We start from the raw sequence: 22,509 nt of genomic DNA, 5'->3' as shown, positions 1-22,509 counted from the left end.
GTTCGTTCGTTCGTTCGTTCGTTCGTTCGTTCGTTCGTTCGTTCGTTCGTTCTCGTCCATCCAACCTAGCACAGCATCCGCGTTCTGGAGCTGCTCTCGCAGCTCTCGTAATCGCATTTGACGTCGCTACGTTTTTGTTTCAGAGCAGTACGTGACGCTTCCGCTGGTGAGGGCTCTTGGCAAAACACGCGAGAGAGGGAAAAAGAAGAAGAAGGAGAAAAGAGAGGGACGGAGGGAAAGGGAGGAAGAGAGAGAGAGAGAGAGAGACGACATAGCATAGACATAGACATAGACATAGACATAGACATAGACATAGACATAGACGACGAGGAGAAACTGAAGGAGGAGCTGCTCGGTGTAAATGGAGGTGGAAGGGAAAGAGAGGAAGGGAGGGAAGGAGATATATATATATATATATAGATGAATACTGAACCGAGAGAAGGAGAGAGAGAGAGAGACGTACGAAAATCGAGGAGAGAATGGAAAGCTTAAGGACTTAACGGGGGTGCAAGCGATGATCAGTCGAGGATCGAAAGATCGACGAAGAGAGAGTTCAAGTCTTTCCTATATCTGTATTATATATGTCATATATCGAATAAAACGAAGAACTCGACGAACGCGCCGTAACGTTTCTATCGAAGTTCTCCAAAAACATCTCGATTTCTCGAAAATTAGTATTATAAAAAAAAAAATAATAAGAAAAAATAAAATAAATTGATAAAAAAAAAAAAAAAAAGAAAAAGAAAAAGAAAAAAGAAAGAAAAATTCAATTTAATAAGGAATCGCGCATAATAATCGACAGTAACTGTTCAAATTTCCCTTCCTCGAAAGATTGTGCATATTTGGGCATATCGAAGGATTTAGCCGAAAGTCTACGAACGAAATATATTTTCATCCAAGAATAGAAGCGACTTATTTCCGAGTTTCAGCGCGTAGAATAAACACGCTCGAGTAGCTTCCACTGTAATCTTATAATCCCGTTCTCATTACCTTTCCGAGTAGAGCAATTCCCTCGTTCCCTATGTATATATATGTATATATATATATATACATATATATATATGTATATATACATACATACATACATATATATATATATATATATATATATATATATATATATATATATATGCCAGATGAAATTCTTACGTTTTCGCCATGGTTCTCGTCGTAACGACTCTACCTTCCACAAATGGGCAGACTCGTAAAAGTTCGTCCAACCGGTAACACGATGAAAGCGACGAAAGTACTTTTTTTCCTTTCCTTTCCTTTCCTTTCCTTTCCTTTTCTTTTCTTTTCTTTCCTTTACCCTTTTTTTTTTTCTTTTTACAACGCGGTAGCACATTATGGTAGGTCAAAGAATAGAACAGGCAAGCTTTGAAACATATACGTATGTATTTTTTGGACAAAGAGAAAACGTATTTTATTTTTTGAAAATTTTATTTAATTAACAATAATTTTGTCCCGACGTATGTAGGATGCATAGATCGAAAATTGACTCTCTGCAATATGATGTTCTTCAATGTCGAATTAAAACGATAATTAATCCGATGACATTGATATTATCTTGATAAGGATCGCGGATAAAGAAGATAGATAAATCGTAGATAAAGCAAAAGTATCAAAACTTTAGATAGGTGAACCAGAGATAGTACTACAGCTTGTTTGCTGTGTATATATTCTCCCCTGAGTACACCCTCTCTTGTATACTCCGAGGACTCGTTTCTCTAGTATATAATCTTACACTCGCTATGTTATACCAGCGGCCTCTGTTTGCATCACAGTTATTATGTACTACGAAAACGATATAGAGCGATCTTAATTGTGTAATACTGGAAGCAAGAACGAGATAGGATAAGGAGAGGATCTAATTAAAAATAATAATAATAGTAACAAAAAAAAAGGAGGTGGTAATAACGCCTTTAAAAGGATTTTTTAACTCACGCCAATGTTAGAAACAAAAAAGGATAGGAGGGAAAAGAGAAAAGAAAAAAGAAGGAAGAGAAAAGCCGGCACCACATAAAATATTTTCATAGTTATACATAATATTAAATCGGTCATCGAATTTCATAATCGTTAAGCACTCAACTTATCGTCTTTCTCTCTCGCTAGTTAGTCGCGCCTCGTTTCAAAGAGAACATTAGATCCGACGTAGGATCCTGCGTTAATTGCTCGTTCTAATTCGATTCCGTCGAGATTTATAAGGTAGTTTACCTTGTCAGAATTTAGAGATTGAAAATAAGTTGTACGATCCGGGACACGGATCTGCTATGGGCACGAGTACGCACTGGAGCTGTAAATGATTTAAAAAAAGAAAAAAAAAAGAGGAGGGAAAAAACCAATAAACAGTAAGAAAAATAAAAGAGAAGAGCGAAAACTCCGAAAAGTTCGATAAAGTGTAACAAAATATCGAACTAAAAATCCTAAAATCTTTTGTTCGTTCGTTCGTTCGTTCGCAACCCTCTTGGGTCAGTTTACAAATGCGCTCTGGGCAACTTCGGATCGTTGCGCTGCGCTACCGTACGAAAGTCGGAGGATGGGCACGTGCTTGCCAATTTGTTCGCCGCACGTGCCACCAATAAAACCACATCAAAATATTGTACATAATTTGAATAGGCCAATTATTTGCCCTCGCACCGGGTAACGCCCATACTTCGAGAGGATGAGTCTATCGAATCGGTCATCGCTTTAATTTATCCGTATTGTATTTTGCGCGAACCATTTTCAAAGTTATTTTCGGTTCTGTAGATTCACTTTTAAAGGGACGAATGAATCAAACGTTATATCAAATTTTTACGATCGACAGGTCTCGAAATTTCCTTTTGAAATATGTTATATAAACTAAACCATAGGTATTTTTTATCAACGTCGTATTTTCAACACGAATTATGGGGATTTTGAAATCCCCAAGCGAAAAGTTTCGATGACTTTGATCGTTATCACGCTTTCCCGATCTCATCGGTGATTCGCAAGGAAGACGTAGTAGCTCGGCACGTAGATCAAAGACAAAAATTTGCCGATGCTCCTCGTTCGAACCAGAGGGATCTAGTCCGATCACGAAGGGTCACCATATCGGTTGGGCGTGGTCGAAATCTGTCACACTTGCCGACAATAAATTGTTCCTTCACGAATTCACCCTCGAATTCTATACCTTTTTCAGAGAAATTTTCTCGTATTTGTGAAATTACGATCGTCGAACAAGCTCGTTTTGTTGCAATTTTTCTTTCTCTCTTTTTTTTTTATATTATAATATCGAATAAAATTATTAACAATTAAAAACACGCGAAATCGATAAATACCTACTAAAATTTGTCAACGCGTTGTTGATTGTAATCTGATCAAAGGCGTATCTCTATACGTCCGTGTACACTCATATGCACATCTGCAGGATGAAGAAATTAGTGGGCGGATTTCACATCTGGACAGGCCGAAATGCCACATTTTGACTATCGGATCAACATGATATTTTTGTAGTATGAACGTATCAACGGTTGAGAGAACAACGAAGATATAATTAATCGTGTGAGATTTAGATAAAAAAGAAAGAAAGAAAGAGAAAAAAAAAGGAAAATTTTCTCCGACTTCTCGACGACTCAAAATTTGACAAGATGGAAACGGATCGTCGTCGACTCGATTGATTAAAAAAAAAAAAAAAAAAAAGAAGAAAAATAAAAAAAGAAAGAAAAAAAAATCGACGAAAGAAGATAGCAATCTAGATTGCCCTTAGAAAATTCAACAACCTGCATATGGTCCATGTAGATATTGGGGATACAGGGTACCTATAGTTAGTGTATAAAATCTAATCTAATACTTAGGATCTACCCTTTATAAATTAGATCGATCGAGCGGCGAGCGAGTCGTGTACAAATAGCGGTTTGACGTTACATGGAAATCCACGTGGAATTGAAGAGCGGCGCCAACGCGATCTCGATCGTGTATGTACTCGTACGATGTGTAGCTATATACATTGTGATATCGAGTTATCTAAGCATCGATCATTTTCTTCCTTTACCCCTTCGGACAGAACCGAATCTACAGTACTTTTATCGAGTGAGAGAGTCCTTCTGGATTTCTTCCCTTTTACGATAGATACCTACTACGATTATTAGGTCGCGATACTCGACGCGACGAACTTTCTCGAAAGTTTAGTCTCTCGGGTAAAACGAGGCGAGTTTAAACCGTATCGCGCGAGAGAGATTCTACCTAGAAATTTATTTAAGAAAATAACAACTTTTACATTCCCGTAGTGATATTTCGAATGTAACAAAGCCGTGACTAGTGATAAAAAAAAGACAAAGAGAAAAAAGAGGAAAAAAAGAAAAAAGGAAAAAAAGGATGCAAAAGAAGAAGAAGAGAATCAATTATGATCACCATGGGAAACTGTCCAAGATGGGCGTAACCGAGACAACAATAAACGAAAGCCTAAATAAAAAAAGACTTTTGGTCGTGAATTGGCCCGCTTTTAACACCGAGAGCGCGAGAGCGTACGCGCTTTTTGCGTTCACCACCGTCGAAATTATAGGCTGCGACTATGGAAGGAGACGCGTGCCAGGGGCGTTCTATTTTCGAGAGATTGACATAGTCGGAATAATCGTTGAAAACCTTGGAGCGTTTGTCGATCCGTGACAAAAGCGACGATAAAGGTTTATCGAGGACGCCTATTCGAAACGTCATAATCTCGTCGGCCTCTCGCGTCATATTTATTATTCAAGACTTTTGATTGAATTTTGCAATGAGTTTCGCGATAACGAATACTGATGGAAGTCCTTGATAAAACAATACGAGAATGGAATTTTATTCGATATTAATTGAAGAAGAAACGAAGCGATTTCGGGGTGAACGAAGTAGTAACGGTTCAATCGAAAGAACGCCATTAGTTTCGAAAGAAAAATAAATAAGCAGGGTCGTTGGTATAGGTAGAAAATAGTGGTACACGGATTATCTGCAGGCGCAGGTGGGTCAGACTTGGGTGTACGTTACAATCAAATCCCGAAAAAGGGGAAAAGAATTAAAAAAGCTATCTGCAGTAGGATACTAAAAAAGAAAATAGAAAAACGTAGTTCGGTAGAGAAGAGGAGAAAAGGGGGAAAGAGGGTGGAACGAGATGGGAGGGTCGAAAGAGAAAGAGAGTTCCAAGTGGGAAAGACGGGGAGGAGAAGGGCGACGGCGGCGGCGGCGACGACGACGACGACGACGACGACGACGACGACGTCGGCAACAACGACGAGGACGACGACGACGACGACGACGACGACGACGACGACGACGACGACGACGACGACGACGACGATGACGACGACGACGATGAGAGCGCGAACGAGGATGAGGTTGACGGTGGTAGTGGTGGTGATAGCAGCGAAGATAGTGGTGGTGGTGGTGACGATGGTGGTGGTAGAAAGGCACGGACGTCCCTTTACTCTCTCCTCCGAGGCACGTCCCAGCATCATCCACGGTGCGATCGGTGTTTGTGAGGATGCTGCGCGTCGGCGCGAATGTGTGCGCCCTGTAAACGCGTGGAAAAGGCTCGTGGATAGGAGTAGGGTGGGAAGAAAATCGCTCGCAGGCTATTTTCCGGTGGAATTTTTATTGGTGGGTCCGCCATTTTGGCGGGGGAGTGGGGGTAGGGTGAGGAGGCAAAGAGAAACGGCGATTGGCCGTTGCCGGAGCAACGCATCCCCCTCGCGTCCAATCGTGCTCTGGAGAATCTCGTGGCTGGCAACTCGCGAAGGGGGTGGAAGAGCCGGCCGGTGGAAGAGAGAGTACGACGCCTCGTCGAGTACGAGGGTGTTCGCGAGGGTGCTCTCGCTGCTGCTACTATACTAGGCTACCACTACTACCACTACTACCGTTACCACTATCGCACTAAGCGTATCCTGGTACGCTAGCTACATAGGCCGCTAGCTACGGTGGTACACCGATACTACTCTCCTCCACGCCTCTCCTCGTCTGCTCCTCCTCGCTGCTCCCCGCGCGGACTCACCGGGATAACTGCATTTCGCGGACAGAATCCCACAAGAACTCACGGCGAGCGGTCGCCCCTCTGCGCCACGGCCGACACTCTTCGTCGTCGTATCGTATCCCATCGGTTTTCGACTTTTCCCTTCCGCGTAAACGTTCCCGTCCGACGCACGACGTTCCCGATAAGAATATATACGAAAGCAAAGGAAAAGAAGTCAAGTCCGCTCGTCACGCGTCATCCTTCGCTACGTCCTTTCCGTCCGCAACCTTCTCGACACATCGTATCTATAAGTCGTTAAGGTCTTCCACGAGAAGCGACTTCTTTCAAACTCGTGCTAATTCTTCTCAAACATTCGGTCAAAGATTATTTTAATTTTCAAGGCCGCCAACCAGCACCACGACCCCTTCCTTCTCCTCCTCGACCTCCACCGCTTCTCTCCTCCGTCCCAATCTCTTCCGCTCGTTCGCCCTCCTAATTGGATCCAAGAGATAATAAGATTTGAATTTCGAATCGGGGTCATATCGCGATAAACCGACCGCGTTTCCCGTAGACGTTGAGATCCAACGTTCTCTCTCTCTCTCTTCTTCTTCTTCTTCTTCCTCTTCTTCTTTTTCTTCTTCTTCTTCTTCTTCTTCTCCTCCTCCTTCTCCTCCTCCTTCTCCTCTTTCTCCTTCTCCTCCTACTTCTCCTCCTTTTTCAATATCAACTTGAAATACAAATAAGAAATGAAAACAACTTTTTCCTCCAGTCATTCGTAAACTCGTCGGTCTATACGTGTACGCCGTCGTATCGAAGTTACCAAAACGTTGCGAGGTCATAAGACGATCATACACGGAACTCGAACGACGCCAACGACGTTTTATATCAAGAATAGAAAAGCAAGGAGTTACAGTGATAATAAGCGACAGTGAAATAAGGAGGGAACGCGAGAGCAACGTCCGAAAGGTGGTATTGTGTTAGAGTACGGGAAATAGGGGAAAAAGCCTTTCATCGTCTGGAGTGCCAAATGCCGAAGAGGAAATAATTGAAAGGAGAAGTTATTAAAAACGCAAAGGAGAAGAAAGAAGGTTCAAGTTCCTAATAGTATCCTATATATCGAGGAATAACAATATTAACAAAAATCGGACTACTGGTTCGCGCGTCCAAAAAAGACAAAGGCATGCAGTGGTAGATAGGAAAGGGGTGTCAGGTGGTGATAATCGTTGCAAGAGCTCTCGAAGGAGCTCGGTAAGGTCGTCCCCGGCATCACCCTGGCTAACGACCTGTCCGGAGGTAGCGGTGGTCCCGGTGCGGCCGGCGTCGGCACCGTCGGTGGGACCGTCGGTGGGACATCCGTCGGCGGCGGCGCCGGCGGCACTGCCGGTGGTGGTGGCGGTTCGTCGCTACCGACGACCGCCCTTAGCCTCGATCATCAGCAATTCAATATATTCCCGGCTATATTTAGCCGGCAATTAAACTTTTCTGCCAACTGCGGTCAGAACAAGCTGATGGACGAGCTAAGGCCGAATCTCGGCCTCCTCGGAGTTGGTCTAGTCGAAAACGACAGCTTCCATTTGAATCACAATCAAGAAAAGAGGAAGTGTAGCAGCGCGAGCTCGAACGAACAGGACTTTGGGCTCTACGGGGTGCATCAGGGCCTCGAAGCTAGTCCGCCGACGCCTGCGGCTACACCGGGAAGAAGCAGCGTGGGGGCCACTACTACCGTCGGTACGTATTCCCATTGATTAATATTCGATAGTAACTTTTGACGAAATAAGGGATACGATAACAATGTAATCTGTAAAAAGTGCATTTAACGAAGTATCGATTTGATGGGCTGATAAACGACAGGGCTGATAATGACCCTGATAAAAACCCCTTTTCGATGCATACCAAAAAAAAAAAAAAAAGAAAAAAAATGACTTTTTCCTTCGCGAGAAAAGTGTACATCGCTTGGTCATCGAGATAGACGAATTTTCCGCTTGTTGAGCTCCAAAGAGTGCAGGCGTGCCGCACGGTGGCGAGACGCGTACGAACGAAAAGTATCGACAATGAGGGACACCCGGGTAGACATATGGTACTACCTGTTCTATGGGCTATTATTATGCGCTCATGGGGCTTAAGAGAGCTTAGCACTAGGGGTTCGCTAATGGGGTAGGCTCGAAACATCGGACGTTGAGCGGACGCGTGTCGAGTCTTGTCATCCACGTCTCCTCGAAAGGGCTCCACGAGTACGATCTCCTCTATCCCTTTGCTCCCTTCCGTTGTCCTCTTCTCTCGCTTCAACGCGAACTCGATCTCGCTCGACTTTTCATACCTACACGATTGTTTCCACGATCTATTTCTATACAGTATTTTATTTATTCTTTATTTTTTAACACGTTCTTGTTTACTTTCATTTCCGTTCTCTTTCTATTTCTTTCTTTCTTTTGTATATTTAAAACAAGTGCTTTTAAGAGATAGGAAGGAAAATTAATATTCATCAAAAGTTGCTAGCATTTTCGAAGACGTTGAATCGTTCGATAACTTTGTTAATTTCAACTATAAAGTTATAATCAAAATATTCGAAATATCGTCGACTTTCTAGTCATTTCTGCGCAAAGGATCTATTCGAGGATTTTTAAAAAGATAATCTTAATCCCTTGGCAGATGCCGACGGGCAGCTGAAAGACGCGTATACATAGGAAACCAGATAACTATTTGTCGGTCGGTTAACGGCGTAGGATACACGTGTCCTCTTCGTTAAAATCGTCGCTAATTATTACTACGATCGCACAAGCCTAAGCTATGGAAATCCTCGAAAGCAGATGTCCTTTTAAACGGCCAAGAATTGTTACCTTCGTCCTTTCATCGACAAACTTCTTCTGACGTTCCCAGCATTATCGAGTATCAATTTGCAACAACAACAACAAAATTAAAGAAACTATCTCGCTTTTCATTTCGTTAAAACAAAAAAAAAATCTATTAAAAATATCGAATCGAATTTGTTCCTTTAAGATTCTCCGTTCGAACAATATGTTAATTTCTTCGTTCTCACGATATCAATGAAAAGATTTTAGAAAGTCGCAAAAATCTGTCTCTTTTTCGATCTAATAGAATACAAATTTCATTTTGCAACCGACGAGAAAATCGGACGTTATGTTAGAATGAACGTTAGACCAGAACACACGTTTGAGTTTCACGATCGACTTCTTCATTGGAGAGAGAGAGAGAGAAAAAAAAGCTTTGCTTGTTAATTAATGGGTCAGGAGTGTATCGTTGGCAAGAACGAACGATATCTAGAGTTCACGAGGAAGGGCCGATAGAAAAGTCGGCCGACGGGAGCCCTTTGTGTTCTTTGATGAACTTGACCGAGTTTCCATGCTCACCAGGTAACGAGGGAAGGTATGTAAAGTGGACAGCATTCATCTTTGAACATTGAATCAGCATGTAACATGATTAGGTCATTAACGCCCTAATCAAGTTAGCATAGTGCGAGGGACTTCGCTCGCCACGGTTACACCAGCCGCACGTCCGTCGTTCGTTCATAAAGCCAGGACCATGAAATAACTAAGACGGTCATGGACTCTGTTCTAGATCGGAATCTAGATTTCGACTTTGCAACTTTGCTACCAAATCCGAAATGATACTTAGAATTAAGCGAACATGAGGGAAGATACTCTCGTCGTCGTCGTCGTCGTCGTCGTCTTCGTCGATGAGTATTTTTCTTTCGTACGTTCTATTTTTCTTTTTTTCTTTCTTTCTTTTTTTTTTTAAACAAAATTGATTCTCTTTTATTCAGCCCCAATACGTCGCATTGCTCAAAGGAAATAAAATACTTTTGATTAATTTCTAAGTATCATTCGTTTCGTTTCGCTTCAAGTTTTAAGTAAAGAAGTAAAGAGAGAAGAAGAAAAGATAAAGAAAATTGTACGTCTTTTTTATTTTATAATCGTCCCGAAGGGAATATACGTTCAACGAAGTAAAAGAGTTTTGTGACTTTAGATTAACGCGTTGTAAAAAGTACGTATGAAAAATTTAATATTAAAATGGGATATACCAAAAATGTATGATATCATAATTTACACTCTTCCGCACGTTGGTAGTACGTTTAGTATTATTTTACTCGCAAAAATCCTTTTACACACCGTAACAAAACTCTAACTGTGTATATATACATGTTATATAGTTACACACGTGCATTACACATTAACCATTTCGCCTGGGTAGATTTTGAAGATAGCAATTTTATTTTGATGTCTCCCATGAAAATAAGCTTATCGAGTTATTTTATTGTAAATGCGGAGTGCGCAACATCAAACAACTCCATATTCATATCTCAAAATTGAAGTTCGGTAATTTAGATTACATTACCGCTATAACTTCGCCTATCCGCTGTCAAATTTTCAAAATGAAAATGAATGCGGCATATTTGCACGCCATGCACCGAACGTATACGTCGACGCTCGTTCCGATAAATATTATATATATATATATATATATATATATATATATATATATATGTACGTGTGTGTGTGTGTATATATATGTATAATATACATTATACGAAAACATCATTTTGAAGTAACTTTCAAAGGACGTCTACATTATGCAGCTTTAAACGTATTACTTATGCTCGATCATTCGTCGATGCGAATAATATCCTTATTTTACAACATTTTCATTACGAACGCGAAGGAGGTCGAACTATATATATATATATATATAAAAAAAAAATCTTTATTATTTACAGTAATTATCTATTTTGTAATAATCCCTTCTTTCAAACTTTTGAACGTCAATTAAGTTTTGCATTAATTTTAATACCATGTAAACATAGTATATGAACCTAACAATGGAGCTCATTGATTTTTCGAAACACTCATTAAAAGAGTATAATGCATTACTTATGATGAAAATAAATGGATTTACATGCATATATCAGGACATTTACAAACTTTATTTAACAACCGCTATTTTACCACGCGTCGAATTCATTATCCTTGCCATTTATCCAAAAATATCCTAATCTCGTTTTTCTCCGTTTCAGGAGCCGAAGGAGCTTTTAAAAAATTAAAACCAGACCCTTGCGCCTCTAGCCCTCACATTGGCCACACACCCACCACCGCGAGTTGTCCTACACCGGCTCGGCGTCGGCACAGGACTACCTTCACGCAGGTACGTCAAACTCAAAATTCTTCTCGATTTGTTAACGTCGACGATCGTTTTCGGGGATTTCCTTCCTTCCGAATGAAAAATAAAAAAATAAAAAAAATTAAATTAAATTAAAAAAAAAAAATAAAAAAATAAAAAATAAAAAGAGCAGAGAAAAGAGAGAAAGAAAGAAAGAGAACAAAATTCGACAGCTCAATTCAAAAGCTTTCCGCGGTCGATGTCCAAATTTCCTCTCAACCAACACGGATCAATCTTTACTATAGCCTCCGATTGTTTCGCAGGAGCAGCTGGCAGAATTGGAATCGGCGTTCGCAAAATCTCATTATCCTGACATATACTGCAGAGAGGAATTGGCGAGGACCACCAAATTGAACGAGGCTAGAATTCAGGTAAGTCTATTGTGCTCTCGCTAATTAAGAGAAAAAGAAATGAAGGGAACAAAAAAAAAAAAACAAACAAACAAAAAAAAAAGAAACTACGTTGAAATCTTTCAATTTTTTACGATAAGCTCGTTACGTGAATAATCCAAAATCCAAAGAAAAAAAAGAAGAAAGAGAAAAAAAAGGAAATGTCATAGATCGTAGAATCGTAAAAAGCTCGATCGAAAAATATTTCACAATGTTACAGTAACAATGGAGAAGTTTATAAAAATGAAAGATGGAGTCCACGTAGCTATCGTTTCGAGGATGACTCACTGGGTAATCGAATCAAAGACACATGCGGGGTAACAAAATGAAGTTACGAGCGCAAATGTCGATCCAAGACACCCCACGTTCTTCCAGGGATTGATCGATCGGCAGGATCAGAAGTATTTTACATAGGGACCCTCGTATCTCTCGGTCGACCATTACAAAACGTAGTTTTCTTCGCGATAGTATCATCCTTTGTTCGCGAAGCTATTAATCCTTTATACATAGATATTCGAGAAAAAGCAATTTCAGTAAAGACGAAACCGAAACGCGAATAGAAATAATTTTGAATAGGTATATGGAAATAATTGTAGAGACGAAGTAGCTGGTAAACGAATATCTGAACCATCGCGGTCACCGTCGGTGGTTTAGGTTTTTGCCGGCATTAGAAATATCCTCGAGATGAGAGAAAAGAGAGAAAGAGAGAGAGAAAGAGAGAGAGAGAGAAAGAAAGAGAGAGAGCAAAAGACGAGAGTCTCACGGGTAGAAAGTCATTCGACTGTCGCAGCAAACCAACGGCACGCAATAGTACCAACCAGCGAAGCACCAAGCGGTAGAGCTCCGAGCGGTACATATTAAAACAGTCCGCCGGTGCGTTTCGCTCTTTTGATATATAATGCAAGGGAGTGTTGTTTCAGTTAAAAGCCCGGGAACCACTGCGACTTAACTCTGTTAAACTGCGATGCCAAGTAAAACGCGGTTTGCTTTTAGTCGCCCGGTTATAATCCATGCACAAAGTGTCCGAACCCAAGCGGCTTCACCGTCCGTACAAGACTTCGAACCTGTTGGTTTCAACCTCAAACACGAGCAATCCTCTTATTTTTTCAAATGTTACTTTGCTATCACTCGGGAGATTCCTTCTCATTTTCTCACACGATCGTGAAGACCGATTATTTCGATAATTTCACCCTATTCGACAACTTAAAGAAATTCAATTTCGAACCAAGAGACCAAGAGAAAGTCCAAGTTTGTGATGCTATATCGGCCAAGAGGTCGTAACAGTAGAGAAGAGAGAGAGAGAGAGAGAGAGAGGGAGAGAGAAGACTAGATCTCGGTAGATCATTCGCAGTAGTTACAGCCGAGTTTGTGATCAGCCACGAGTACTATGTAGTTCTCAAGGAAAGTGCTTCGCAGTAGTGTAGCTAGTAGGGCCGATGAACCACGTGGACTGATTACCGTCGGCCCAAGTAGTATAGGTCGGTGCTAAGTCGAGCGAAGTATTAGACACGATGAAACTTTCCTCGCTTTCCAAAATCTACTATAAATTACAACTAGGAAGATTTCTAATATGTTTTATAAACGTCTTATAAACGTTCTATAAACGAAGAAAAAAAATATTTATACGTAGATATTTTTTTAATTGGTCCTTCGTTTTCTCTCTCGTTTTCTCTCTCTCTCTCTCTCTCTCTATCTTTCTCTACTACATTACCAGGCATACTCGATAAACGAGAAAGAAGAGAGTAGGAAGTTGAAGCGTAACGGAGAAAGGAATGCTTAAAAATGTTGCCACGATAGTTACGGCATCCTGTTTCTACAAAGATGGCGATACGCGGGGGTGCAGTGGCAGGGGGATGAGAGAGAGAGAGAGAGAGAGAACGAGGGTGACAAAGTTGAGATGAGTTGGAGGTGGGGTTTGGGTGACGCTGTACCGGAGGCTGCCATTATATCTGAGCCGCCATTTTAAATTGAATTTTCTCCACCCTAGATAGATCTGAAACGTCTCGGCCTTGCGGGGTTCTTCCTTCCACTGCGCGACGACGACGAGACGAAGAGCCCGAGAGAGCGAAAGATAGACAGAGAGAGAGAGAGAGAGAGAGAGAGAGAGAGGGAGAGAGAGAGAGAGAGAGAGAGAGAGAGAGAAACGATAGGAGGGTTCGGGGCCCCTTTTTCTTCGCGACGCTACCTTCGCCTCTCATTTTTTTTCTTTTTCCCTTTTTCTCCCTTTTTCCTTTTTTTTCTCCTTTTTCTTTTATCCCCAGCCCCTTTTTTCGCGTCGGATAATCTCCAACACTTCTCTATCGACGATTCTGCATCGCTCCGGGCGTTACACGATAAAACTTGTCCCTTCGTTTTTTTACGTCGTAGGATGTAAAATGTAGAAAAAGTTAGAATTAGTAATTGAAGAGTATTCGAATATTATATTCGTAGTCTACTGTGTGATAACGTGAATTAAGATATTCACGGCCTATTTTCGTAGGACGTCTTTTGATTCCTTAATAAAAAATTAAAAGGACAAAGGAGCGGTTGCCAGAAATCTACGGGGAAAGAAAAGGAAGTTAATAAATTGGTAGTACTTGGGTCTGGAACGACCAAAGAGAGAAAACGGGTAGTGTTTCTTCGTTAAAGAGCCAGTAAGAGGATATATGAAATGTGCCAGAAGGATAATGTAAAAAGGGATAGTGCCACGGAGTAAGAGAATAATTCTCGAATCAAGGCACGAGAAATCCTATTATGCCGCGGAGAAGAAAAAGAAAGGAGAAGCCGAGATATTGAGTTAGCCGAGTTTTCATTTCACCTTTTTACTTCGATTCGACTTCCGATCGAAGCCTACCCACACAGTGCGTTCTCCCGAGAAAATCTTCCGGCTTCCCATCTGGCAGGAAATAAGGAAAATCAGTGTGGAACAAGGAAAAAAAAAAGAAAGAAAAAAGGAAGAGAAAAATAAAAAAAAAAAAAGAAAAATATAAAAAGAATGAGAAAGAAGAGGAAGAAAAAAATAAAAAGGAAAGGTACAAATCGTCGACGCACATCCCTAATTCAGTTTTCCACGATATTTTCGTTATGGGGGGGGGGGGGGTAGGGATAATGGACGAATGGACCGGGGATCGATACAGTCTATGGTGTAATTTAATATTAGAAAAATTCCATTCCTTTATTAGAGATATCTTCTTCCAAATATAACAAGCAAATAATTATATTCAATTACACTTTCCACTTGTCAAGGAGACCAAAGAAGAAAAAAAAGAAGAAGAACGAAGTAGAGAGTGGGCCAAAAGTTCGATATCAATTAACCTCTCTCGAGACATTTGTAATCTTGCATCGAGATTCTGCGATTTCAAGAAATATTCTTGTTGTTTTGCGATCTAAGAAAAGAACAATCAGTCTAAAAAGTCTCGAGAAAGAGTAATCGATTTTTAAAATCACGTAAGAACTTTTGATCCATCTGGGAACTATTGCTCTCGCCATATATTCGTCTTCGTTCATGAATCCATTGAAATCGAACGGAATTCATCGGGTGTTCGTATTGGAGGGAGGAGGAGGAGGAGGAGGAGGAGGAGGAGAAGGGAAGAAAGAAAGAAAAAGAAAAAGCATCCTACTTTTCCCAAGACACTTAAAAGTTCTTAGTAGAAAGTCGCTATCAGAGTTCATGGTAGGTATTCTCTTAAGCGCGTGAAAGGATAGTTTTCTTCTAGTTGGGGTCCTCAAAGTAGCAGACATTTTGAGCTCTTCTCTCTCTCTCTCTCTCTCTCTCTCTCTCTCTCTCTCTCTCTCTCTTCTTTACTCGTCCTCCTCACTTCATCGACCTATCCATCTCTCCGTAGCTCCTTATTTCTGACTCTCCCTCTTCACCCTTCATCCTCGGTCCCTTTCTCTCGCTTCTTCCTTACCACCCTATCTTTCTCTAGGGCAGAAACGCTGGAGGGAGAGAAAGGGAGAACCGGAGAGCACGGTTATTGAATTACGAACTCTTAGCTTTCCAGTTCTTGCAGGGTGCGCGCCTTAAGGGACGCGCGCAAGTATGTTCTCAAAAAGCTCTTCGGTAGAAGAGCAGCAAATAAAAGGAGTCGACCTTTTACCGGCTCTCTCCGTAAAACCTATCTACCTACGTCTATCTACGTAAATGCATACGATATATATATATATATATATATATATATACACGTACATATGCACGTGTATGTGTGTATATATACATACTGTATATATACGTACACAGATACACGTATAAATCTATAGAGAGGAAATACGCAACGCAACGAAACCGGGCTTCAGAGAGACAACTATTTCTAACGAACGAAAAAGAATTCGTAAAATCGAAACTAAAATTCACTCGAAGATTGCTCCTTTCTAATTTTTAAAGTAGGGTACTAAAAGTAAATTATATAATATCAAAAAAAAAAAAAAAAGAAAAAAGAAGAAAGAAAAATGATCTAAAGATCACTGATTCGCATATCGTGTCAAATAACATTAAAGTTAAGTCCTGACTATCGATAGTTGAACAAATTCAAATACTCGAGCTTAATCGAGTCGTTGAAGTTCCGCGCGAGAGTTGCCATGCTCAGTTTCGATTCGGATTAAGTTTTATTCGTCATACGTGGGGCAAGTTAGCTCGTAACCATTTTCGATGACATTCTCAAACATATACTAAGACTACGCGTACGTAAAGGAACGTTCCGTAAAAAAAAGAAAAACAAAAAAAAAGGAAAAAAAAAGAGAAAAAAAAAGAAAAAAAAAAGAAAGGAAAAATGGAAAGAGAGAAAACACACGGTAAAAATAATAAAAACGCAGTGAATAATGTACTAAGAATATTTGATGAAAAGTAGGTACTTCGAGTTCATCCTTCAAAAAGACATCTTCTTATTCTCCTTACTATCTTTTATTTGTGTATCCTTTGAATCGAGGATAAAAAGACAAGACAGGATATTTCTTGAAAAGACGAACTTAGCTTTGGTAAAAGCGTCGGCGATAATTCGCGAGTCGTTCTCTCGGAGCGCCATGCTTTCACACGAAGCGCAACTCCGTTCGAAGGGCTCGCGCGAGCTTGCGAGAAATGTCGATAAAACGTGGTGGCCAATGAGAGGGCGCGGAGTGACGTCACGACCGTGGGATCGGCCAATCGCGTGGCACCGCTGACGTCAACACGAGGGTGGAAACAACCGAACAGCGGAACGAAGCCGCAGGCTTTTCTCTTTCTGGGGAGCAAAGAGGGATGAGGAGGGGAGGGGAGGCGAAAGTAGAGGAGGAGAGAGAGAGAGAGAGAGAGAGAGAGTGAGAAAGAGAGAGAAGGGAGGGGAATAGGACGACGATGGTGTATCTCGTTGGAAAGAGAGTTTCACGGTAGGCAATGGCGAAGGGTGTAGAAAAGAGGTGGTGTTGATGCTGCTAGTGGTGGTGGTGGTGGTGGTGGTGGTAGTAGTGGTGGTGGTGGTGATGGTGGTGGTGGTGGTAGAGACGTTGGAAGGGAGGATAGGATAGGATAGTAGTAGGAGAGATTCGCCAGTGGCGGCTCGGGCAACCCCCAATATGGGTTTACTAATCCCACGAAACAATGGAAATTGCCCGATGCAAAATGGCGATAGGTAAACCACTCTCTGTCTGTCTTTCTCTTTCTCTTTCTCTTTCTCTCTCTCTCTCTCTCTCTCTCTCTCTCTCTCTCTCTCTCTCTCTCTTTCTCTCTCATTTTTTCTCTCAAGAGAAAAGATACAAAGAAAAATTGGGTATCTTTTAATTTAAGAAATAGAAAAGAATTAGTCGATATTTTCGTTGGCTAGTTAGAAAACCATGCAAGAGTTTCTCTCTCATTAATGATTTTGATGGATTATGAATATGATGTATCCAGGTATGTATTTGTAGGAGCACTATCGATTCGCTCGATTTTTGCGCAGGTCTGGTTCCAGAACAGAAGAGCGAAATATAGAAAGCAAGAGAAACAATTGCAAAAGGCACTTACTCCGATACCCGCGTGCCAAGGTGCCATGATGAGGAACATCTATCCTGGCGCTAGCAGAGGCTATCAACCCTATCCACATCCACACAACAGTATAAATGGAATCAATCGTTATCCTCAGGTGAATCCTTGGAATTATCCATATGATATATGTACCTATGCGTGAGCCGCGTAGGTCAATCATGTTCGTATTCGTTCGTAATAAAGACTTAGGTAGAAACGATAATACCAGTCGAGACGCGATCCATCAAATCCGGTGGAGGATCGGATGGCGGATCGCGTCCGAGCGAATGAATTCGATGCGTTTCTCGTTAATGATTTTAACCGAGGTATTAAATTGGAGTGCAGCTGAGCGTACGTCCGGCGCACGGCTATCGGTCGATGTAGCTAAATTGCATTTTAACTGATTAGTTGGGTAGGACGGATTAACGAATGCCTACCGCTTTAATTGAACCAATAAATCGTCAAACGTGCGGGCAAACGTATAGGATAAAAAAGATTCCCTGTAGAAATTTCAACAAGATGACAATAATAACGATCGATGACAATAATAAAAGTATCGATCGTAATTTGCCGAATCGTTCGTTCGTTCGTTAATATCTTCGAATTTTGGAATTCTTTTCGTTCGTTTCAGATGGGCACGACGTCTTACCCTAGCATGACCCAACCCTTTTCCATGTCACATTCGGCGTCGAACATGTCGGCGGTCACCGGTATGCGACAAGACGCGATGGGTAAGTTGAAAAAAAGCAACGAATTTTACACACACATAGGCACATGTCATTTTTATCTATCCGCAAGCCATTGCGCAAGAAATCTTTTTCTAAAAATATATCTCCGAGAATCGATAGAAAAGGTGAAAGTTTCTCGTTCGAGGATCGACTCGATCTTATCGAATGATTTCGTAAAAAGAACGGACCGGAAATGATGCGCATCAGACGAGGAGGATGAGGAGAAAAGTAGAAGGAGAAGGACGGGGAAGGAGGGTAGTCCTCTCTCTCTCTCTCTTTCTCTCTATCTATCTATCTATCTCTCCCTCTTTCTCCCGCTCTTTCTCTTTCGTCTCTCGATCGCTCGAAGACGTTCCTCTCTCCATTTCCGGCGCAGCGCCGTCTTACACCATTTCCGGGCCGAGATGGAATATCGCTTTTAAATCGAATCAAGACTATTCGCGAATTGCCTGCCGGATTCGAATCGTTCGACGAAAACGTAGCGACGTCTAACAGAGTAGTCGCGAGTCCAACGTCGAAGTCACCGGGCCAATATCTTTGCACCTTGTATAACGACTTAACCTCTTAATGCGACGGTAAATCGTCCCATTAGCCGTCTCTCCATGGAGCTTCTTAGAAAATCGTTAAATCGAATCCGTTCCGTATCCCTTCCACGAATACCATCGGACTTTTCACTTTTATTCAGCGAGTCGCTCGATAATTCACCATTCTTTTCCCTTAGTTCGTTCTAATCGATTTCTATCGAGGTATTTAAACCGATAGGAATATTTATCAATGAAATAATAATATCGGGTACGATCTATTACGGCATTTTCGTCTCTTATAAATTTGATAAAATAACATTTAATCTTATAATCGTTTAAACGTAAAGATTTTGTTATTCCTTTTTACAGGCATGTCAGCGGAGGACGAATGGTACAACAAGAGTATCTCGGCCCTAAGAATGAACACGGCCCATCATCCTAATCTCGCCGCACCGATGCTGCAATATCAAACATAATTGTAAACGTATACCGCTGTAAATGTTCACCGACCGAATAAACGCTAAACACGTCGTCGGACCCATCGAGAACGAGGACGAGGAGAAATGGCGACCGTCGTTGATCGTTACCGAACTCGAAATCGGAAGAGAGAGAAGTCTACTTAAGAAGGGGAGAAAGAAAGAGAGAGAGAGAGAGAGAGAGAGAAAGAGAGTTGGCTAAATTTCTTTGCAAAAGAAAAATTAACAATTTTTAAACGGAAGATATTAAAACACGTGGGTCGCCGAATTATTTTTCTCGTTCGAACGTAGCCAACGCGTTCTTTTCTCGAAATTAATCGTCCATAAAGCTCAAAGATGCAAATCGATGAATAACTGCTAACAAATAAATATCGAGGACGAATAACTCGACACCCTGTCTCGTCACTCTACGACGCGAATGTAAGAAAAGAAAAATGATAAAAAGATGTTGAAAAGACAAAGAGAGAAAGAGAGAAATATACGATGGGAGAGAGGGAGGGACGAAGAGGGAAAGAAAAAGGAGGAAAATGAAAAAGAAATAAGATCGTCATGGTGGATCACATTTAGCGCAAATAATTTTATATACGTACACGAGTTTTCCTATTCGATTATAATGTACAGTATATAGAGCTTCGATGATTTTTCCGTTTGCGTGTTCGCTCGATCGCGTAACGTTTCGTCCGACAATGAAAGAGAAAACAAAAAAATAAATAAATAAATAAAAGAATGAAAAAAGAAAGAGAAATAAATAAACGATCGTATGTTCGCTCGAATTTGTAGCTTAGAGACGAATGAGAGCGTACACGAGAAACGTGGGACGATTTAAAGAGAAAGCTAAAAAAAATGAAGACGGAGGAAGAGAGAGAGATAAATGAGAAAGAGAAAAATGAAAACACAGAGAGAGAGAGAGAGAGAGAGAGAGAGAGAGAGAGAGAGAGAAAGAGAGAAAGATCTTTCGTTAGTTTCTTAACAACGAGATTAAAAAAAGACAGACTTTCGGTTGAAGGGAGGAGACTCTGGGGAATTGTAAATACATGAAGAGATATAGATATTACATAGCGTAATCACAAACAGCAGAATATTCTAGCGTATGCGATTTTTCAATGTCCTTTTAAAAGAAAAAAAAAAAAAAAAAAATGTAAGCGTACCCTTAGTGAAATATTAGGCATTGATTTGTGTGCTTATGTTGACCGGGATTTTAAAGTAACCGACTATGATTGATAATGACGATGATGCTGATGGTTTTTTCAGGCGACATAGGGTCGAAGGGTTGCGGGAGTAGAGCGAATGGCGGCGAATATCGGCAGTGTCGTAAGTTCGAAATTTGAAAGGCGTCAGGCTTGGAGAGTTGTAGGGACAAAAGTGATTTAAATAAATAAATAAATAAATAAATAAATAAATAAATAAATAAGTAAATAAATAAATACATAAATACATAAATAAATAAATAAATAAATAAGAAAAAGAAGAAAAAAAAAAAAGAAAAGGAAGAGGAAGAAAAACGATTCCGTTCCAATAGCGAACTTTACATACGAACTTGACGATTTGCAAACTTCTCCTGACGCCTTTCGTTCGTCATATTTGAAGTCTGTCCGATCAACAAACGTCTATATTGGTGTCATTTTTCAATAACTGTCTAATCGATATATCGACTCGAGGACGAAGCTGCAGATACGACTGCATTGTTTTCGTGTAGCTCCGCTGCGACCTCTCATTGATATATATCGCGCTCGCGCTGTTCCACGCGAAATGTTCCTAAAAAAAGTTTGTAACATATCACACGTATGAACGTGCACGCGTCATACATACACGGTGTGAACGTACGTACGTGCGTGCGTGAGTGTGTACATCCGTACATGCGTGCGTGTGTGCGTGCGTCGTGCGTGCATACAAATATACAACATACATATATACATACATATTACACACGATCTTTGAAATACAGATACACGATGCACTCGCACATAACACACATGTACACTATATCCCACGTATGTCGAGATGAAAAAAAGGTTTAAACTTAAGTGGAAATACATACACAGCGGGCGTATTATAGTTTTAAGCAAGGGTCACGTATTGTACGTATGTGTTGTACATAGCCTAAATAAAAATTACATTTAAAACTAACCTCCGGTGCATTCGTCGTTTTTCTTCTTGCTTTCTTCCTGCAATTATCCGCTTCTTGCGTACGAGGTGAAACGAATCCAAAAAAAAAGGCGTATTTCTTAACACGTAACTGTAATGAAAATACGAAACTAACCGTAAACATTTTTTTGGAATATTCTAAGTCTCGGAAATGTGATCAGAACTTTGTTCTTTTACTTTTCTCACTTTTAGTTAACGAATAAAAATATTAATAAACACATTAAATACACATATATATATACATATATATATATATATATATATATTCATATAAGATTACACAAAAAATTTTGAATAACAATTCAACAAAAGAATTACGTCGAACGTCGTACTTTCCCTCCACATCGCTCGTCGCGCCTTCTAACGGTCAAAACGCGAACGAATGGAAATAAAATACGCGCGAAATATGAAACGTCTTTTGAAATATCTCTCGTACAGGATTTTTTAATCGGACAATTAATAATTTTATTCCCATTGATCATGACAAATTCTTTTTCATTATTTTTATGATTCAATATCAGGGACCAATGTCCCTATAAAAATATTTCTGTAGCAATACTCCATAATTATATCCACATTACATTAAATTTTTGAGAGAGGCTTGATAAAAGTGTGAAAACATTTTTATCGTTATATATCATATACAAATAAATAAGGATAGTATATATTGAGAAATAAACGCCACGTAGTGCTAAAATGGTAAATCACATGTCTCATTTGTCTCAAAATATTTACATGAATTTGTAAAGAAATTTGCTATCTGTGATATGAAAAAAAAAGATATATGTATATGCATGTGTACATATATATGTTTGTGTGTATACGTACATCTTGTAAAATTTTTTGAAAAGAAAAGTAAAGTGAATCGAAGGATTGGGCGTTTCGTGATGGATCATCCATACAAAATGAGAGAATAAAATATTAGATTTCAAAGTTTATTTGTATGTCATTAAATTTAGCACATTCATAATAAATCTTATATGACAATGTACCTTCGCCTAAAAACCTATACATAAGGAATCGCCAGACTAAAATAAACGATAACCCGTACTTCAAATTATGTTTCCTATGGTGTTTTCACTGTACTTTGTCTTTCTCATACATAATAATATATGTTCGCATTAATTTAGATTACAAAGACGTCATCGACTTTTCACACCCTTTTTGTTTTTTTTTTTTTTTTT

The 22,509-nt window shown here is 40.2% G+C and overlaps 1 protein-coding gene across 1 annotated transcript; it reads left to right on the top strand.

The window, feature by feature from the left end:
- Positions 1–5,593: 5,593 nt before the first annotated feature.
- On the top strand, positions 5,594–21,307 carry LOC122631913 (homeobox protein unc-42). The gene is made up of 6 exons (XM_043818133.1): positions 5,594–7,666; positions 10,968–11,095; positions 11,374–11,481; positions 17,388–17,570; positions 18,084–18,183; positions 19,074–21,307. The coding sequence occupies exons 1-6, from the start codon at positions 7,447–7,449 to the stop codon at positions 19,178–19,180; spliced, it is 846 nt and encodes a 281-aa protein (XP_043674068.1). The 5' UTR covers positions 5,594–7,446; the 3' UTR covers positions 19,181–21,307.
- Positions 21,308–22,509: the final 1,202 nt, after the last annotated feature.

The sequence above is a fragment of the Vespula pensylvanica genome, chromosome 9 (assembly GCF_014466175.1).
Source record: "Vespula pensylvanica isolate Volc-1 chromosome 9, ASM1446617v1, whole genome shotgun sequence".
Taxonomy (NCBI): Eukaryota; Metazoa; Arthropoda; class Insecta; order Hymenoptera; family Vespidae; genus Vespula; species Vespula pensylvanica.
This window is presented reverse-complemented; position numbering and strand designations above follow the sequence as displayed.

Bases quoted from the DNA above. Each gene is read 5' to 3' on its own strand.
- LOC122631913 (XM_043818133.1), top strand. From the start codon at position 7,447: ATGGACGAGCTAAGGCCGAATCTCGGCCTCCTCGGAGTTGGTCTAGTC. The intron at 7,667-10,967 runs GTACGTATTCCC...TCTCCGTTTCAG, and splicing joins GGGGGCCACTACTACCGTCG to GAGCCGAAGGAGCTTTTAAA. The intron at 18,184-19,073 runs GTAAGTTGAAAA...TCCTTTTTACAG, and splicing joins TATGCGACAAGACGCGATGG to GCATGTCAGCGGAGGACGAA.